The sequence below is a fragment of the Carassius carassius genome, chromosome 7 (assembly GCF_963082965.1).
Source record: "Carassius carassius chromosome 7, fCarCar2.1, whole genome shotgun sequence".
In the NCBI taxonomy this organism is placed as follows: Eukaryota; Metazoa; Chordata; class Actinopteri; order Cypriniformes; family Cyprinidae; genus Carassius; species Carassius carassius.
The window spans coordinates 16,779,680-16,799,022 of NC_081761.1; the positions used below are offsets into that span (position 1 = coordinate 16,779,680).

The window sequence follows — 19,343 nt, forward strand, 5'->3', positions numbered from 1 at the left end:
GTACGTCTGTTCGTCAATTGCCATTGGAAGCTCATTGAAGCAGCCTACGTTTCTGCTGAATCCTGCAGCTTATCTGGCAACCTCGATTCAGGGGGTAGGGGGAGGGGATACACAGCTCTACAGTATTTTTATAGTGATTGCAGTACCAGTTTTGGCCACAATCCTACATACGGCTCCTTTAATTAAGAAACAAAATGTGGGTAGTGCTTCCTTTGCAAAGCTGCATCTCTTGAGGTCGTTTACTGATCCCGTTTCCCTTTCTTCTTTCTGTTTCATCTCTTTCTACTGCTCTATCAAAATAAAGGCAAAAAAGCCCATACATAGAAACAACGAAGTGATACAGAATGCACAATATTAGCGTTCATTTACATTTTAAATAGAAAAATCAACGTGTTGTTTCAAAAGTATTGAGAGTGAGGAGTTGTTGTCATAGTACATAGCCCCTCCCCTCGATATCACAGTCTCCGCCATGTTGGCAGGACACCGGAGGCGAAACAGGATTATTTACATGTGTTGTTAACTCGGTAGTAGAGGATGTAGTAACTCTCGCCTTGGGCACCAAATAACCTAGAGCCGGCCCTGAGCTAGGGTAGTTAAATGTGTGATTGCAAGATGTAAATGTCCTGATTAGACTAAAGCCATTAACAGCGTGAATGCAAGGTGACTTACATCGTAAACAATATAATTCACAATGTCCAGATGTGTGCATGGAGGTAAATGGTCCAGTTCTCGGTGCCGCTGCCGCTGCAGGGAGCTCGTATGGGTCGATATTTTGGATGCCTGAGAGCTTCTCCAAATACCGCTGTTTTGCGCTTGGTGTGAGCTTGTTCCTGTAAGGTCCCCTTTTTTTCACCTTATCTTTCTGCATTGCTTTACTTTGTTCATTTTTTTCGCGTATTCTTAGATCCATCTCTGTTCCGCCGACATAATGCGCAAAAATTAAAGAGCTCTGAAATGTTTAGTCGCGCCTCTGTGAAGTTCTGAAGGCATTGCCCCTGGCAACTGATAGCGTGTCCTACCATCATGGCCGACCGGCTCAGACCCCTCCCAAATCAACCCAAATCGGCACGTGACTCCTCACTCTCAATAGACAAATCCGGCGAAACACGGAAGTAAAGCAGCGCCGCCATTACTGCGTGCCTTTGCTGCTAAGGAAGTAGCAGAAGTAACGCGTTGGTCCCGTAGGCAGCTGTAGCAGATATTAGCTCAAGCTGTACGAAAAGTTATTTTTATTTTTTAGTACGTATGCTGTCCAGTGATGCCGGGAAGAGCGTGCTGTGTGGTTGGCTGTTTTAACAACAGCACAAAACTACAGGCCTGGAATAAAACCGTTTGTGAAATTCACGAGCCTTTGTTGCACATTGACTGCCCATGTTTACGGCCATACGGATTACACAGAGTTCCTGGTCGAGCGGAGGAGTATTTATTGTTTGAATTTTGAAATAAAATTGACAGAATATGAGAGCTGAGTTTTTTTTCCCTATCATAAGTAACCTGCTCTGTCGGTCTCTGTGTCCTCTTTGCTTCTCGATTTTTCTGTGCGTGAGAAAATGGATGTGTGGTGTGAGAGCGTGAGAAAAGCGTTTATTGCATTTGTATTAGTTGTTTGAAGAGTAAAAAAAATCTGTGTAACGCAATTACAGTCGGCAAGTCGGTTGGACTAAAGGGGAAAAAATTATTAATTGGGTCGGTCAGGTTATTGGCAAACAAGAATATTTTTTAAGGATGGCCTTATAGTTATTTGAAACTTGTGAAGCTTGTGAACATATTAGCAACACAGCTTGTAATGACAGCGTTCGGTTTTATTGTTGTCATAAATTAATACACTTCTTAATTACATTACATATTTTTACATTATTACATTATGTTGTCAATAAATTACCTTAATCAGTAGGTTTTGGCCAATGCCTGACATCCTCTACCCAATGTTCCCTTTCACCAGACGTTTTCTTTAATGAGCAGGATCCGCTTTCATTGAAATGTCATTAGAGGGCACTGGCAAGTGTCACACCGTCACACTTCGCAGGCACGCAGTAATGGCGGCAGGCAAGATGGCGGCGCCCATAGAGTTCGCGGCGGATTTGTGTATAGAGAATGTGAAGCTACCATCCTGGGAGTATCACCTCTGCTATAAATTTGAAATGCTAAAATTAATACGGATAACCGCTTATCTTCTGTTTTGTTTTGGCCTTGAAGTTAAATTTACATTCTTCAGTGGATCATTTGCAGGGAAGATAAGCAATTTTATCGCTTCGCATAATAATTATATATATTTTCTTTCTCTAAGGGTTTGCAGAATTTCGTTTACTTTGATCTGATTAGCGTGAAAACTGTCGCCCGCTGCTGATTCAGACATGGTAGATTATCCAAATAAAGTGTTTGTTCAAAAAAGCTGACAGATGTCGATCCATTTCTCTGTTGGAGACGTTTTATATGACTAAGTATAATTGTTGTCATTGTAAATATAAATTTTTCCATGGCCACGGACACAGACACGAGCGCACTGTATGTTTATATTTATTTCAACAAATGAGGTTTGATATTCAGAATATTATAAAGCAGTAGCCTACATACATTTTTTGTTTTCTTAATAGAAAATTTTCCAGCATTCTAACTTACTGAGGTGTGACCTGAAATGCAGCATATAGTGAAAATATAGACACATTTGGCACTGGTAAAATGTGTTTTATAGTGAAATATTTTCAATTTATATGTAAGCAAACAATTACTACTTTTGAACCACTTTCCACTCTTAACAGTAGGGCCTAGTATTGCTATGCTAAGTGCTAATCAACAAAACCTTTAGCTCTTCTATCGAAGAAAGTGCACATGCAGTTTTTAATAACGCACGACCTCGTGTGGTAGTGATGCGAATCATCACAATAGTGATTTGACTCCAGATCTGTAGGTGTCGCTGTTTAAATCCCCGATATTTATGTTGATGTTCCTGAGTCCGCTTTGCACTCTGGGAGGTTTGTCCTCTTTAGATGTCATTGTAAATTCGGGTTTATTTGTGAAATAAGAGGAAATCAGTATGACTGGGTACACAGCGGATGAAAAACTCCGCTTTGAGCAGTTAACAAAGCTTCGGCGGCAGTGGCTTAAAGATCAGGAGCTTAGTCCTCGAGAACCCGTCGTTGCACCCAAAACACCCGGCCGCATTGAGCGATTCTGGGCTGGATTTCTGCAGCCCAAGACACTCTGGAGACTATACGTGAGTTTATGCCATATGTGATCTGATTAAGAGCAAATCTAGAGTAAAAAAAAAAAGTCTGCCGTGTTTAGTATTTGCAATGAACTGAATTCTCTGAGCTTTGTAACAGCACAATACTAATATAACATCCAATTTTGTCTTATCTTTTTGTAATGCGAATGAACCAGACATTTAAAGCCTACAATGCCAGTGTTTTTGCTGTCACGCGGATTCTGATCCCAGCCTGGATCGTGCATTACTACGTGAAATACCACGTCAGTGTAAGTTCATGGTGCTGTTACACTGTTTCACATACAGTTACAGTGCTTTCATCGAGCAGACCTGTAATCTGTGCCCTGTCCTAAAACGATACGGTATCTATCGTCACTATAGAGGTTAAAAATATGAGTAACTCTAAAGCTTTAATAAGATTTCATTGTTTTCTGACTATCCACTACATTACATACGTATCAAAACTGTCCCATTTACATACATATTAAAAATTATACTTTTTTATAATAATAACTCACTCTCCAGAGCAATACAGAATGATTGGTTTCACTTGAAGATGCTCATTGTTTTGTGAAATAAAAAGTTATGCAATATTATAATAATGTCGTTATTTTTTAATAATGGAGATAACAATTAAATGCATTATTATCATTATGGTAACCCTAAACTATAAAGCTATTAAAGGCATGAAATATATACATAGCCTCTATGACCTTTGATGTCTTATTTCAAAGAATGTCAGATTTATTTATCTTTTTGTTACATTTAATAAATTTAATCTAAATATTTTCATAAAGGCTTGTATTGTGTGTGCAAAGGTTGCAGATTTAACACTAAATATCTTTGTGCTTTGACTGATCATTGTCATGCCTAGATATAAAGTTAAAATAGATATTTCTTGTTTCCACAGAAAATGCCATATGGAATTGTTGCTCTTAAACCCAGACTGTTTCCTGTAAGTATATTGGTCCAAACAGTATTATTGCACTAATAATCAAAAGTTATAAAATCATCATTCATGATTCATATGTTCTCATGTACACCTTTGTGTGTGTGTGTATGTTTTTCCAGGGAGACACCATCTTGGAAACAGGAGAAGTTGTCCCAGATCTTCCTGAAGCAGACGGTCATGGTCATCATTGAAGACGCCAGTGTATATTTAGTATAGACATACTTGTCAGCACTGGTTGTAAAAACATGTTTGTGTGAATACCATTTCAATAAAATTTACTATACAGATTCTGTATGCCTGTTCTGTGCCTTTGAATGACAGTTTCACACCCTTTTGGGTACATCCTGAGATCCAAAAAATTGAGTTTAGTTAATTCCTTTTTTATTCCACACATCTCACATGAAAGAAGAGTCTTAATTAAGAGTATTTTAATTAAAGTCACACCAAAATGCCAATAGTGACATTCTTGACAACACAGAGTCTTTGATATTTGTTATTGCATAACACAATTTAATGCTTTAAATGTCCAATAAGACAAAGACAATAATAAGGGGGAATCAAAAAAGCAGTAAACTACTAAAGTCTTTGTTTGAATACTAAATGAAAATATTTTCTTAAATGATCCTCAAGCTTTGTCGTTGCTATTCAGTCAACAGTTCTCAGATTTGTCTGTGAGTGATTAAGTATTTTGAAATAATGAAAGGAAAAGCATAAACCACAACTAGAAGAATATGCTTCTCTGACACATCATTAATGCTTCAAAATCGCAAAACTAATTTTGACGTTTCTCGCATATAGTTCACGGACTTTTATTTTGAAGTTAAAAAGAAACAGGAAGTTCTGGAAGTTTGACAGGATTTCACTTCCGCAATTTTCATGTTTTGTTACGTCATAATGACCAACATTGCTTATTTAGACGGACTGAGCGTTATTGTATCTTTTTTGGTCGTTATCAAGCGCTTTTTAAAATATTTGCAACTGTTAAGTTGTAGTAATAATGCGTAAGATATAATGCATGACATGTTTCATGTATACCGTGTATTGATCTTTAAAACGGCGCTGGTTTGTTAGGCAGTAAGTTACATTATCTTCAGGTCAACGTGTTTTTGTGGATTCTGTTAAACAGTACTACAAGTATTAAACTTCAAGTCATAATGCTCTTTTGTTTGTTTCGAATATTTAAGCGAGATGCTCCCAGCGGAATTCAGAGAATCTAGGTACTTCGAAAGTTTCAACAAATACATATAAGAGTAAGTTTAAAACATAATTTTGAAAGTCTTTCAGATTTTTCTTCGTTTTTATTTTCTGTCTAATTCTTATAGAAGTGTTTTTACAGCTTTAATAAACACAAAAGCTAATGTGACACCGTATAGGTTTGTTTATATTTTGTAAAAATGGTAAATGCCAATATTGTGTTATTTCTGTGAGACATTAGTTTATTTCTAATTAGAAAAACTAATTATACGAGTAAATACGGTCACATAAGTACGCTACCATTTATGTGACCGTATTGTTATTTAAACTTAAACACTTTGTCAAATATATACATGAAGCAAATGCAAGTAGCCTAATAATTCAAATATTTCTTCCATCAGATTATGGCATCACCACAGATGAAGGAGCGCCTGTCAGTTGTTGTGTTAAACACTGTATCAAAAGGAGCATCTCCAGAATCAAAATGCCCAATATGCCTGGATCATTTCAAAAACATATCATATCTGGATGTGTGCTTACATAAGTTTTGCTTCTGCTGCATCTGTGAGTGGTTGAAGAACAAAGCAGAATGCCCTTTGTGCAAACAGCCATTTAATGCAATTTATCACACTATTAAGTCTGAAGATAACTACAAGAGGTTGGACCTGCGACCAACTGAAAATGGCTCATTTGGCAACATGGCAGGGCAAAGATTCAGGTATCGCACCACGCTTACAGGCAACCACAGACCAGCACAGAGGAGAACGTCTCCTCCTCCTGACCATGGGGTAATATTTGAGGGCCTGAGGGGATCTCTTCAACAGCGGCACAACCGAGATCTCCACAGCATGTTAAGGAGCTTGGCAGTAAGACAAAGAAGAGACAGAGAGGGAAGAACGTTGCAAAGTCTTCACGAACAAGAAATGGTTAAATTCAGACGAGCCTTGTACAGAAGAGGTGTGCGAGTCCAGAGCATTCAGGATGGTGGTCGTAGCAGGGAGACTTCTGCAGAGTTCTTCAGAAGAAATCCAGCTAGTCTCCACAGGCTTGTGCCTTGGTTGAGACGAGAGCTGACTGTTCTGTATGGCACTCATGGTTCCCTTGTCAACATAGTGCAGCACATCATCATGACTTTGATCACTCGACATAACTTGGACGACCAGGTTGTTGTACACGAACTTCGACCCTTCTTGCTATCCCACACAGAGCACTTTCTACATGAGTTTCTTAGTTTTGCTCAGTCCCCATTCAACATGGAGGCATATGACCGGCGTGCAGTTTATGACTTGCCTCGGCCCACCGGAGAAGGTAGCAGTTCGGAAGCCTCTGTGATCGCCATCTCTGAGGATGAAAGTGATTCTTTAGTATCTGGATCCCAGGATTATGCCACTCCTAGTCTGACCTTAAGCCAAACAGCATGGGATGATGAGACCCCAGGGCCATCCTACTCCTCAGAGCCATCTCAAGTATTACCTTTCCCTGTGAGGGACTCGGATTCTGATAGTAGTGTAGGGGAAGCAGTAGTGTCTGTTGTTGCTGTGCCACATCAAGACCGTCCAGCAAATACTGGCACTATTGCATTGGAAGAGGAGCATTCTGCTGGCAGTGATGATGACTGTTTTATTATTGGCTATGTGAAGCCAGCGTCAGAAAGGACTCCAGAACTGGTCCAGCTTTCATCTGATTCAGAGCATTCTGAGCTGAATACAGAGCAACAAAGCTCTCGGGTACCCCAACACATTCGATTTACTTCAGAGTCTGATTTGTCTCCCAGTGACAGTCAGAAAATCTTGAGGAGGCCAATGGGATGTTCTCGCTCACATGAGAACACCTCTAGTCACCCAAGAAAAGAAGATAAATATGGCAAAGGGCATTATGAAAGGGGGCTGTCTGGATCTAGAGAAGGATCCTCTCGCAGAAACAGGACACACTACTCCTCTCATAGCAAGAAACAGCCATTGTCTAAAGAGAGCAAGCATAAGTGGAGACGAGAAAAAGAGACAAGTCACCACACCTCATCTTATTGGCGTTTATATAGCCATAACAGTCAAAGAAACAGCACAAGGAGATGTTATACACGCTCATCCTACACCAGCTATTACAGAAGTGTACATGATCGCTCTCATTCTCAATCGCATATTAGAAGGCAGAGCAGGGACTGCCAGGACAAAGGTCGCTCAAGGAGCAATTCTAGAATCAAGTCTAGCTCCTCCAACCGTCAGCACAGGAGTCGCTCAAGAAGCAGATCTAGAATCAAGTCTAGCTCCTCCAACCGTCAGCACAGGAGTCGCTCAAGAAGCGGATCTAGAATCAAGTCTAGCTCCTCCAACCGTCAGCACGGGAGTCACTCGAGGAGCAGATCTAGAATCAAGTCTAGCTCCTCCAACCGTCAGCACAGGAGTCGCTCGAGGAGCAGATCTAGAATCAAGTCTAGCTCCTCCAACCGTCAGCACAGGAGTCGCTCAAGAAGCAGATCTAGAATCAAGTCTAGCTCCTCCAACCGTCAGCACAGGAGTCGCTCGAGGAGCAGATCTAGAATCAAGTCTAGCTCCTCCAACCGTCAGCACAGGAGTCGCTCGAGGAGCAGATCTAGAATCAAATCTAGCTCCTCACATCAGACATCAGAACATGATGATCATGGCAGGAAAAAGAAATACAAAACAAAGCATCACGAGGAACCCTCTAGCAAATTGCTTACTGATTCTGTTAAAGATGATGCAAAAAAGAAATACAATAAGCATCACAAAAGGTTAAAGAGGAAAAGCAGAAGTCCAAGCAGAGATGACAAATCAGAGGGTAACAGTCGGAAACATCGCAAGAAGAAGAAGAAACACAAGAGGAAGAGCAGGAGACATAATGGTGAGGAGAGGGTGGGAAAAAACAGCCCTGTTCTCATTACAATTACTAGTGACAGTGACAGTGCTGACCCCAGTGAACCCTCAACCAGTAATATCTGTGCAGCTGGCTCCATAGTCCCAATAGCAAACAGTGCTACAGAAACTCAGCCGTTCATGTCCAGATTCCTAGACATGGAGCAAGTGTCAACTGCTGGAACTGGATGTAGTTCTGTGGGTGATGCAGGGAATTAGACCCAGTCAGATTAATGGCAATGTCTTTGTGAGTTTGTATGTTCAGTTTAACTGAACTCTTTAATTTGTGGCAAATAATGATTGACAAAGGACTATTGTTGTAATGCCCACATGTATTTTCAATGTTTTAAAAATACAAAAGGGATGGGTTTGAAATGTAAATTTGATTTGTTTGTTTTTTTCTTTTCTTTTTAAAGATACATGTACATTAGCATTTTTGATTTATTTGAAAATGTATTTCATTTCAAACTCTCCTATGCAAGCAAATTAACAGTCATCAATTTTCAAAGTTTAGTGTTCTTTTTTTATTTGTCTATGTCAAATAAATTGAAAGTGTCCTTTTTTACTGAATGCATTCTTTCATAATGTGTTCTTTTGAGAACACATTGTATTCCTGTGTGTTTTCAAATAGTCTGAAAGCAGTTTCATGCAGGCATTCATTATTCATTTTTGTGTAACTTTTACAGTTTATGACACATGAACTAAGTATATATCCTCAGATTTATAAAACAATTTCAGAAAATACACTGAAAATCAATCTTTAAATTTAATTTACGCACTGATGCAGAGAATAATTACTTTAAATTCTTCATTTGGGTATGTTTTTAATATCTTTTATGGTGATTTTTATAGTGCACACCATACTGTCCTAATTTTTATAGGTGAACGAATGTAAACTGCTATAAGAAAAAGTACACGTGATCCATGTTGAAAAACCCCATTATGTTTTATGAGCCAACACATGATATATTACTGCAAAATATGTACAAAAAATAGATTTTTTTTATTTATTTTTTGCGAGTCGTATTCCCAACGCATTATGTAATATATCATACTATAAACTATATTTCTATAAATCCTGTTCTACTTTTTTTTCTTAGTTCATGTTAATTATACTCTTTTATTGAGAAGTTTTGTTTCATTAAGGTACACCTACTTACAGCACAGTAGGTGGCGCTAATGCGCATATTTCTTTTCAGCTTTCTAGTTCTTTCTCAAGAAAAACTAGCTGATGCTGTGTTTTACACGTGAGAGAAAATGGCATCTAACAGTCACGTAAAGGTAAATCTACTAGTACTGAATCATTATTATCATTATTGATAATTAAATATATGGGGCGTACACATGGAGAAAATGTAAGTAAGAAAATAGTTTAGATGGAACACTGCAATGATTTCACCTCAACACGCCACTAACCAAACGTTGAATATTGATTTTATAACATCGCTGTATTTTATTTGACAGTATACAGCACTTTTCTTTATATCCAATATTAGCAACTTGTTTCGCATATTATAGAGCATGAAAATCTGCTATCAGCACATGCTTTACTGCTTCTTCCTGGAGCCGAGCACAATGCCGCTAACTGCATAGGACTAATGTATGTCAATATTTCGGTGGGCGTGGAATAATTCTAATGTAATTGTATTAATAAATGTAACTTGGTTTGGTCGGTACGGTTTATATCATTAGACTTCAGACTGTTTTGTATACCCGATGCTTTCCCCCCCCACTTTGTTTCGGTTGCGAGTATTAATTTAAAATATAGTCTAAAACGTACAAAACATACTACTACTATCCTACATTTAGGTTTACTGGCATTCTGTTTAAGAATTAAACCATCAAGAAAGTCACTCTTAACAGCACCCTGATTGAAACAGCCACAAAACGTCTCAATTAAGCGTTAAAAGAATAGTTCATTCCAAAAAATAACATTCTGCCATTATTTAATTAATTATACTCCATTTGTTCCAAACCTGTCTTAGTTTCTTCTATGGCACACAAAAGAGGATGTTTCTTAGGCCGATGACGAACGAGTCAACTTTTTGAACAATTTTGCTGGGAAACCTTTTTGGAGCAATGTTTATTGGATACTTTAGATCGGTCGTGGGCCCTGTGTCTCAACTGTTAACAACAACATGAACCAAAGGTGCCTCATATATCATCAGCCTAAATGTTAATTAGAATGTTAGATAGTTTAGTCAACTAAAAATACTTCCATCGATCTCATGATATTATATATGGCTTTTTTTTCTTTTTCTTTTTTTTTTTTTACTATAATTTTTTTTTGTTTTGACTTTGGCATCTCTCTCTCCCTCTCTCTCTCTCTCTCTCTCTCTCTCTATATATATATATATATAAAACAAAACCTTAATTCCTGAGTTGGGACATTTTGTTAAATGCAATAAAATCAAGAATCTGTAATTTGTTCATTCTCTTTAACAAATATTTAATTGAAGAAAGTACAAAGAAAATATTTCCAAAGTTTTCACTGACCAACGTAAGTGTATTTTGTAAATATGAACAAATTCAGTCTCATTTGATACAACACTTCAGATGTTCAGCAGTCTGTGATTGTTGTCGTCTGATTCTCCTTTTAATGATGAGCCATACATTTTCATTAGGAGACAGATCTGCCGGCCAGTTTAGAAGATTCACTTCGTCTATGAAACCACACTGCTGTAGCACATGAAGAATCAGAGCTGGCATTTTCTTGATCTAATAACCATGGGCTTCCCATGAAAGACATCATCTTGATGGCAGTATATGTCTCTGTACAATCCCAGTATATGCCTCCAAGTCAATGGTACCTTCGCACATAGGCCAGTCACCAATGCTTGTTGCTCTGCTGCACCCCCATACCATGACAGACATTTGCTTTTGCTTCTGTCACTAATGAAAGTCTGGATGGTCCCTCTGGTCTTTGGGACTGAGAACTCAAAACCTATTTTTCCTGGAAACAAGAAATGTTGGAATGTGGTCTCATCTAAGTACAGCACACATTTTCACTGTCTTTTTGAGTAACTGAAATGAGCTCTGGCCCAGAGAATCTGGCGGCGTCACTGCATACAACTGATGTATAGCTTTCTCCTAGAATAACAGGTATTCAGGTTGCATTTCCTGATGCAGCAGTAGACTGTGGTAATTGACGACAGTTTTCTGAAGTACTCCTGAGCCCATGTGGCTATATTAAACACCACAGCATGATTATTTCTTATGCAATGCCATCTGGGCTCAAAGGTCAAGCACATTCAATTGAGGTTTCCTGCCTTGCCCTACATGTACTGTGATGTCTCTGGATCTTTTCACGATATTATTATGGTCCCTGTATAAGGGTCTAGGAGTTGGAAGGGACACATAACATAAATGTCTGATGTATTCCAAATAAATTCTTTATTTTACCACAAATTACTCACAAAAGTAACCAAAATTAAGAGATGATATGTGGTGATGTGGTTGTGAAGAAAGGCTGGCAGAGAGAGAGTGATAAGATCAGCCTCCTTCTACTTTATAGCCTCATCTCCCCAGCTCAACTAATCAGAAACTAGAGAAGACAAAAAAAAGAAAAAAGACAATATGAGCACTAATATTTATTTGAGGACTCTGGGCAAGGGCATATGTTAGGTGTTTTGGAAATCTTTGTCATTAAATAACAGTTAAAGAGAATTAACAGATCACAGGTTCTTGATTTTATAACATTTTTCAAAACCTCCCAACTTCTCTGCATCCTCATATTGCGCAGAACTAGAATTATACACAAATAATGGGTGCAAAGAATGAAAACCAGAATGAAATAAACCTTTTTTCAGCTGCATTCTTGATTCTTCTATTCTGGTGGTGTTTAGCAAACTGTCTAGGAATGACTTGGCTGTCCTCAATTTAAGTGCATAAGAATATACTCGCATCTAGAATAGTTGATTCTATTTGTTCAGTAATAGCATTTAGCGGTCAGATATCTATAGCAACACTGTAAATCAGAATGTTTATCTGGGTTACTGAAAGAGGCACTGCATGACTCATTTCTCATGCAGTACAGTACATACAGTATCAAAGTATCAAATGCAAATGGCACCATCTTGCATCTATAGTCTGAATATCAATTAAATATAATTTTTAATGAAGCACATCCTATTTGTTTTGTCATTATAATTTAATTAAATCAACCAACTGCAGACACCCATCCTACATTCAGATATGTCTATAAAACATCATGTTCTCATAGATAGGAATAATTGGTGGATCTGGTCTTGATGATCCAGATATCCTGGAGGGAAGGACAGAACGGTATGTAGTCACGCCATTTGGAAAGGTGAGTGTCTCTTCATTGTGTTTAGTTTACTTTCATGCATGCATAATTATGGGAGAGTACATTTGGAAATTAATATATGCATTTGCTTTAGTTAAACTCAGAATTTGAAATAATTGCTAATCATGGTTTGCTTCTAAGTCACGTGTTCCCAATAATATATGACAGTTGTATTGATAGGCAGAACCAGTAGTATATTTATTCATACTCATTTCTTCCTCTCTTTTGACAGCCATCTGATGCTCTAATTTTGGGCAAAATAAAGAATGTTGAATGTGTGCTTCTTGCAAGGTACTTACACTGCAGGGTATATACGATACAATATACAATCTGACTTATATTTGTAATATCTGCTGGTTTTCTATTTATCAAGGAAAGAAATCTAATCTAGAACTCTTCCCCCTCTACAAGGCATGGGAGACAACACACCATAATGCCCACCAATGTCAATTACCAGGCCAATATTTGGGCCTTGAAGGAAGAGGGCTGTACTCACCTGTTAGTCACCACAGCATGTGGTTCCCTCAGAGAGGACATCCAGCCTGGGGACATTGTTTTGATTGACCAGTTTATTGATAGGTTAGTGTTAATTTCTATGTAATCATTTTCATCAAATTTTCAACTTCAGACTTAGAGTCCTGGAAGCCTTAGAACCATCTGAACACAAAACCCTAGGAATTTTAGATCTTATATCTTTTTTTTTTCTTTTTTTTTTCAAATAGTAGTACTTAACATTAATGTTCAGGGAAGTAGCTTATTTTATTTTCATTTTATTTACTTTTGAGCAGTTTGTCTTAAAACATGTAGCTCTGTCTTTAGATTAATTTCATGTAGAGTAAAACAATATCACCAACTGACCAAACTGCTGCTCTCCTGTTTTTGTATCTGAAATGTTGTATCTTTGAACCGTATTACCCATGATGGCCAAATTGTGATTTAAAAAAAACGAAAAAAAAAACGCATCGCGGTCATTGGCCAGGTTTGTGTTTTGAACTCGACATGGAATGACTGCAACCATGCATTTTCAATGTGCATTGTATCATCTCACCTCAGCCAAGATTGGTCTTTAGAGGCTGCTCAAAAAGGTTTTTTTTTTTTTTTTTTTTTTTTGATAAACTCATTAACAGCACTTATTCATTATTGAAGTGAACATTTGAGGATAGAATGATGCATCCAGTGTTGGATACTTGCGTCTCATCTGGTGTGAAACTGGCTTTTTTGTTCCTCACAGCAGATTATTTTTTCAGTTTGGTTCATATTCATATTTCATTTTAATTTCCACGCAAAAATGTTACACACCACCCTGAATTCAAGGACAACGAAACGTGTCCAGACCTTCTATGATGGGCAGCCCACCAGCCTCCCAGGTGTGTGCCACATCCCTATGGCTGAACCTTTCTGCAACAGGACTAGAGAGGTCAGTGACATTTCCCAGCTCTCTGTTTGTCTCTCACTCTCTGTCCGTCTCATTTTTCATCTTACTATATTTTCATTCTTCTTATTTTTTTCTTATTCTAATTTATTTTTCTTACCTCTTCTTGTAGGTGCTTATGGAGGTTGCCCAGGGACTCGGTGTGAAGTGTCACACACGAGGGACAATGGTGACCATAGAGGGTCCTCGTTTCTCCTCTCGGGCAGAGAGCCTCATGTTCAGACAATGGGGTGCTGATGTCATCAACATGACCACAGTACCGGAGGTGGTTCTTGCCAAGGAGGCCGGGCTGTGTTATGCTAGTATTGCAATGGCAACTGATTATGACTGCTGGAAAGAGCACGAAGAGGCGGTGAGCAGATAGAAACTTCTGTCTGTGTGTTTGTACAGTTTGTATATGTACTTATCCATATTTTATGGACTATTCTATTTTGGCAGAAGAGAGATAAATATGACAACCTCTTTTTCAGGACATACAAGGACATTCCCATTTGTAAAAAAAAAAAGAAAAAATAGGTACAGGGGTTGGACAAAATAATGTGAAATAATGTGAAATAGGCAATATTTTTCAATGTTTTAGCACCATTAGCCTTTAAAATAACTTCCAACATCATTAGAATATATTCTAAAACTTTTGAATAACCTTCAGTTGAATGTCATCTCAAAACATCTGCTGGCTTTGTGAGGCTTTTGTGGAAACTAGGTCTTCAAGGTGAAGATTGAGGTTTGCTGTCACTTCATCCTTCTTAGTGTTTGACGACCTCTTTCATTCACCTGTGGTATTTTGCTCACTTGTTTGCTAATGAGATCTTGTCATGCTTTGTGTATGCATTCATAATCATAAAGACCGTTGATCTTAAAACACCAAACAATTGGGCTGTTAAGGTTACAGACTGTCCTGCTAAACAGACTTCTGTGATTTTGACTTTTTGGAAGTCTGAGAAGTTACACATTTCAGCTATGGCTTGTACTGAACACAATTGAATATTTTAATTCAATTTTTCTCAATTCAAGTTTATTTGTATAGTGCGTCTTACGATACAAATCATTGCAAAGCAACTTTACAGAAAATTAAGTTTCTACAATATTTAGTAGTAGCTTTTCAGTGGTGACTATCAGTTTTTGTGCATATGACAGGATTTTTCATAAACATTTATACAAGACATAGTCAACCAGATGATGAACACTATTAACAGCAATTATTATATGATGCAGTCACACTTGAAGCAATATTTGTTAGTTCTGTATGTTGTTTCAGGGTTAGCATCAACTGACGTCCTCTGAGGGGTTGGCATCATCTCTTCTTAGGTGTTCTGAGAAAATCTTTTAGCGATTTTATCAGATACAACTGCAGTCACAAATTATGATGCATTATGAGATGCATTATTCGAATGCTTGACGAAAGAGATGCGTTTTTAATCTAGATTTAAACAGAGAGAGTGTGTCTGAACCCCGATTATCAGGAAGGCTATTCCAGAGTTTGGGAGCCAAATGTGAAAAAGCTCTACCTCCTTAAGTGGACTTTGCTATCCTAGGAACTACCAAAAGTCCAGCATTTTGTGACCTTAGGGAGCGTGATGGGTTTTGGGGTGGTATAAGGCTAGTTAGGTATGCAGGTGCTAAACCATTTAGGGCCTTATAGGTAAATAATGATAATTTGTAACTGATACAGAACTTAATAGGTAGCCAGTGCAGAGACTGTAAAATTGGGGTAATATGATCATATTTTCTTGACCAGGTAAGGACTCTAGCTGCTGCATTTTGGATTGCAATTTAGCTTGTTTATTGAAGATGCAGGACAACCACCTAGAAGGCCATGAATGCATGAACTAGCTTTTCTGCATCAGAAACAGGTAACATGTTTCGTAACTTGGCAATGTTTCTAAGGTGGAAGAATGCACTTTTTGTAACAAGGGAAATATGATTTTCAAAAGACAATTTGCTGTCTAATATAACACCCAGATTTTTGACTGCAACTGTAATCTACTAGATACTGTTTTTTGGTCCATTAAGTAATATCTCTGTCTTATCCGAATTTAATAGGAGAAAATCTTTTACATTTTTTGTGTAGTGTAGAATACTACTACACTGGATATACAAACCTAGGCAATGAAAAGATAATAAACAAAAGTTAATCATGTTTGTTTTTGACAGTAGTGTACACAAATTATATTAAGCCTACATTAATTTTGTCAAACCCCTGTGTTTTTCATTTTTTGTATTTATTGTATTTTAAGTTTATTTTATTTTTTCATTTATTTTTTTGTCAGGGTTTGGGTTAGATTATAGTATTTATTAGATAACCTTATATTATTACCTTACAGATAACCTTACATTGAATTAATTTTTTCTTTTGTGTGTGTTTGTGTCTGTCTGTCTGTCTGTCGTTTAAGTCAAGTTGAGTTCACGTCCATGTCCAACATTTCACACTTCATTTTTTTTCTTTAAGTGCACTTTTTCTTTTTGGATTTTTCAGTCTGGACGTACTACCCGTACTGTTTATACTACAAAACGTAATCGAATAGTGCATAAGTACACGATTTGGGATGCACCTAATGTTTCAACTGGAGTCCATTTTTTTTTTTAGCATGGAAATGAAACTGTACCAAAATACACAGATTCAGAAGGATGCATGCTAGAACAGTGGAGAGATTTTAAATGCATTCACAGATCAAATGTTACCATGCCTACAGAGACCATGCATCAATATTTCTTTCAATCTTGTTTTATCTCGGAATCATGATTAAAGTTTTTTTTGCTAAATAGAAAATTTGTATTTTAGGAAAGAGAGAAAAGTAACAATTCATGTCTAATATTAATACTCTCTATAATATCAAAAATATATTATTGCCGCATTTAGCCTAAATATAGTATTTTTATAGTCATTAATTTATTTAAAAAAAATGTAAATATTGTGATATATTTTTTTTTTCTTTTATTTAAATAAAATCAATACTTTTATTCAGCAAGGATGTGTTAAATTGATAAAAAGTGAAAGTAAAGAAAATATATTATTAGAATATATATTATTAGAATTTTTTTTTTTTTTAATAAATGCAGTTCTTTTTAACCTTTTATTCATCAAATATATTAGACAGCTGAACTGTTTCCAACACTCATAATAAATCAGAATATTAGAATGATTTCTAAATGATCATGTGATAGACTGGATGTTACATGTGACACTGAAGGCTGGAGTAATGATGCTGAAAATTCAGCTTTGCATCACAGGAATAAATTATTTTTTAAAGTATATTCAAATGGACTACTATTATTTTAAGTTGTAATACTATTTCACAATATTACTGTTTTTTCTGTATTTTTGATCAAATAAATGCAGGCTTGATGAGCAGAAGAAACTTCTTTCAAAAACATTTAAAATAGTAATTTTTCCAAATTTTGGTCTGTACTGTATATATATATAATTTTTTTTTTGTTTGTTTGTTTTTTTCATGTAGTAATTCAAAAGCAAATACTAATTTTGGCAGCCGAATTAATTAATATTTACAACCTTGGGCCCTATATAAGCCCAGCTATTCCTTTGGTCCTTATATTTGTGGCAAATACTCATAGAGAGATTTTTTCCCCCCATATAAAGGGAAGCATTTGTCTCTTGGTTACAAATGCCACATAAAAGCCCTTTGTTATTTAGTGAAGTTTTTTTTTTTTCATTCATTTCATTTTCATTCTAACTAGACAGTATGCGTTTTGACAGTGAAACTGTACATACTATTTTGATGCCGTTTCAAAGAAAGGACATGAGAAAAAACAGAAATGTGTTAAAAGTTATTTATATCTTCTTTCTTTTTTTTATAGGATGTTCATTTTTAAGTCAATAAACTCTCTGCAGATTATTGTTTCCGATAGCCGGATGACCGGTTAGGCTGGTAGTTTGCTGCAATGTTTACTTCCCCTCACAGTTCAGAGTCCTCCTTCCGAGTTCCTGCTGCTGACCTCTAGTTTTCACTCCCCACTTCACCACATCCTTCCGTACCCGTCCTGTATTCTCATTCTCTCTCTGACTCATGCATTGACAATCACACATGTTTTGTTGCCAACCAATTAGTCAGTTCCTCTAAGGGAAAACATTGGTGAAAAAAAATTAACTAGTCTGTAGTTCAGTTTTCTTTCTTGATCATGCAGATTTTTCTTGTTGCTGTCTTGATTCATTAGATCCTGACATTGTTCTCTATAAATGTGAATGCACAATGTAACTGTAGACAGCTAAATGACTGACAAAGTCTGGCATTAATTAGAGACAATAGTCCATCTGTTGCTTGAACATAAATGTCTTCCATTTTCAGTTTTAACTTGTGACAGGTTATTCATGACTCACAGCAACCCTATCTGTGTTATCTGAGTGGCTACAGGCAAATGTGAGACTCTGAGACTTAACAGCCTTATATTTGTTTTGAGGGTGTTATATATTTTTAGAGGTAAAGTTTAATTTTAAGAATAAATTTGAACATTTTAAGTTCGAACTGCATTTACTGCCCAGTCACACATTGATATTTGATATCTTGCTTGCTGGTCCATTCATTTTAATTTACCTTTTTTTTTCCTCATGATTTTATTTTAATATATAATCCTGCATATACCAAACTTAGCAACTTTTTTTTGTTTGTTTAAATTCTAGGTGTGTGTGGACAACGTTCTGAAAACCATGAAAGAGAATGCAAATAAAGCTAGCAGCATCCTGCTCACAGCAATCCCACAGATCTGTCAGATGGACTGGGAGAGCACAATAAATGCACAAAAAGTGAGTATAACGCACTTAAATTATGTAAATTATAGATTGTTTATAAATATGTAATCATGTAATGTTCTTGGTTCTAAATGTAATATATGTACTGTACTGATATCTAACTTTATGTTGTTGCCCAGCTGATGTCGCAGTCATCAGTAATGTTGCCAAAACATTAAAGCATCCGGCCGTTGAGGAGCCATCCAAGATGTGCTGTCCACAGCTGCAATCATGTATCTGTAAACAAGCATGACATTCTACCATTATTGACCTAAATAAAATAAAATAAATAAGTCATCAACCCAAGTTGGTTTTTATTTTTCTCTTCAAAAGAGTGTTTTTTAAAAATGTAATTCATTATCGCATTGTTTTTCAGTGCCTTTTAATAGTAGCAGTAATGTTTTTACACCTTGAAGTTTGATAAATCAAAATACAGGTGTTACTGTCTAAGTCAGTCCTAGGGAAGACCTCAACAGAAATAAATAGTTTATGGTGAGACACTGTGTGATGGCAGAGAAAATGCTGTCTCCAGACCCAGAACGGCTACAGTAACCCAAACAAACATGGTCAAATGCAGCAAAAAGAGAAGATAACAAAAGGTTATTAACTTCAGAAGGGGGCAAGGCCAAAATAACAAACA

The 19,343-nt window shown here is 36.8% G+C and overlaps 3 protein-coding genes across 4 annotated transcripts; all 3 read left to right on the forward strand.

Moving 5' to 3' along the window:
- Positions 1-2,925: 2,925 nt before the first annotated feature.
- On the forward strand, positions 2,926-4,445 carry ndufb6 (NADH:ubiquinone oxidoreductase subunit B). Its single transcript, XM_059554051.1, has 4 exons — positions 2,926-3,214; positions 3,382-3,474; positions 4,116-4,160; positions 4,277-4,445. The coding sequence occupies exons 1-4, from the start codon at positions 3,035-3,037 to the stop codon at positions 4,346-4,348; spliced, it is 390 nt and encodes a 129-aa protein (XP_059410034.1). The 5' UTR covers positions 2,926-3,034; the 3' UTR covers positions 4,349-4,445.
- A 497-nt stretch (positions 4,446-4,942) lies between these two features.
- On the forward strand, positions 4,943-8,602 carry toporsa (topoisomerase I binding, arginine/serine-rich a). 2 transcript variants are annotated; one of them, XM_059554049.1, is made up of 3 exons: positions 4,943-5,231; positions 5,342-5,407; positions 5,753-8,602. In XM_059554049.1, exon 3 carries the CDS (start codon positions 5,756-5,758, stop codon positions 8,438-8,440), a length of 2,685 nt encoding a protein of 894 aa, XP_059410032.1. In that variant the 5' UTR covers positions 4,943-5,231; positions 5,342-5,407; positions 5,753-5,755; the 3' UTR covers positions 8,441-8,602. The 2 variants fall into 2 exon arrangements, with proteins under 2 accessions (XP_059410032.1, XP_059410031.1); XM_059554048.1 differs by having other exon boundaries at positions 4,944-5,407.
- Positions 8,603-9,381: 779 nt separating this feature from the next.
- LOC132143641 (S-methyl-5'-thioadenosine phosphorylase) lies at positions 9,382-19,009 on the forward strand. The gene is made up of 8 exons (XM_059554050.1): positions 9,382-9,502; positions 12,444-12,530; positions 12,760-12,818; positions 12,939-13,106; positions 13,842-13,944; positions 14,072-14,311; positions 18,596-18,718; positions 18,844-19,009. Exons 1-8 carry the CDS (start codon positions 9,479-9,481, stop codon positions 18,880-18,882), a joined length of 843 nt encoding a protein of 280 aa, XP_059410033.1. The 5' UTR covers positions 9,382-9,478; the 3' UTR covers positions 18,883-19,009.
- Positions 19,010-19,343: the final 334 nt, after the last annotated feature.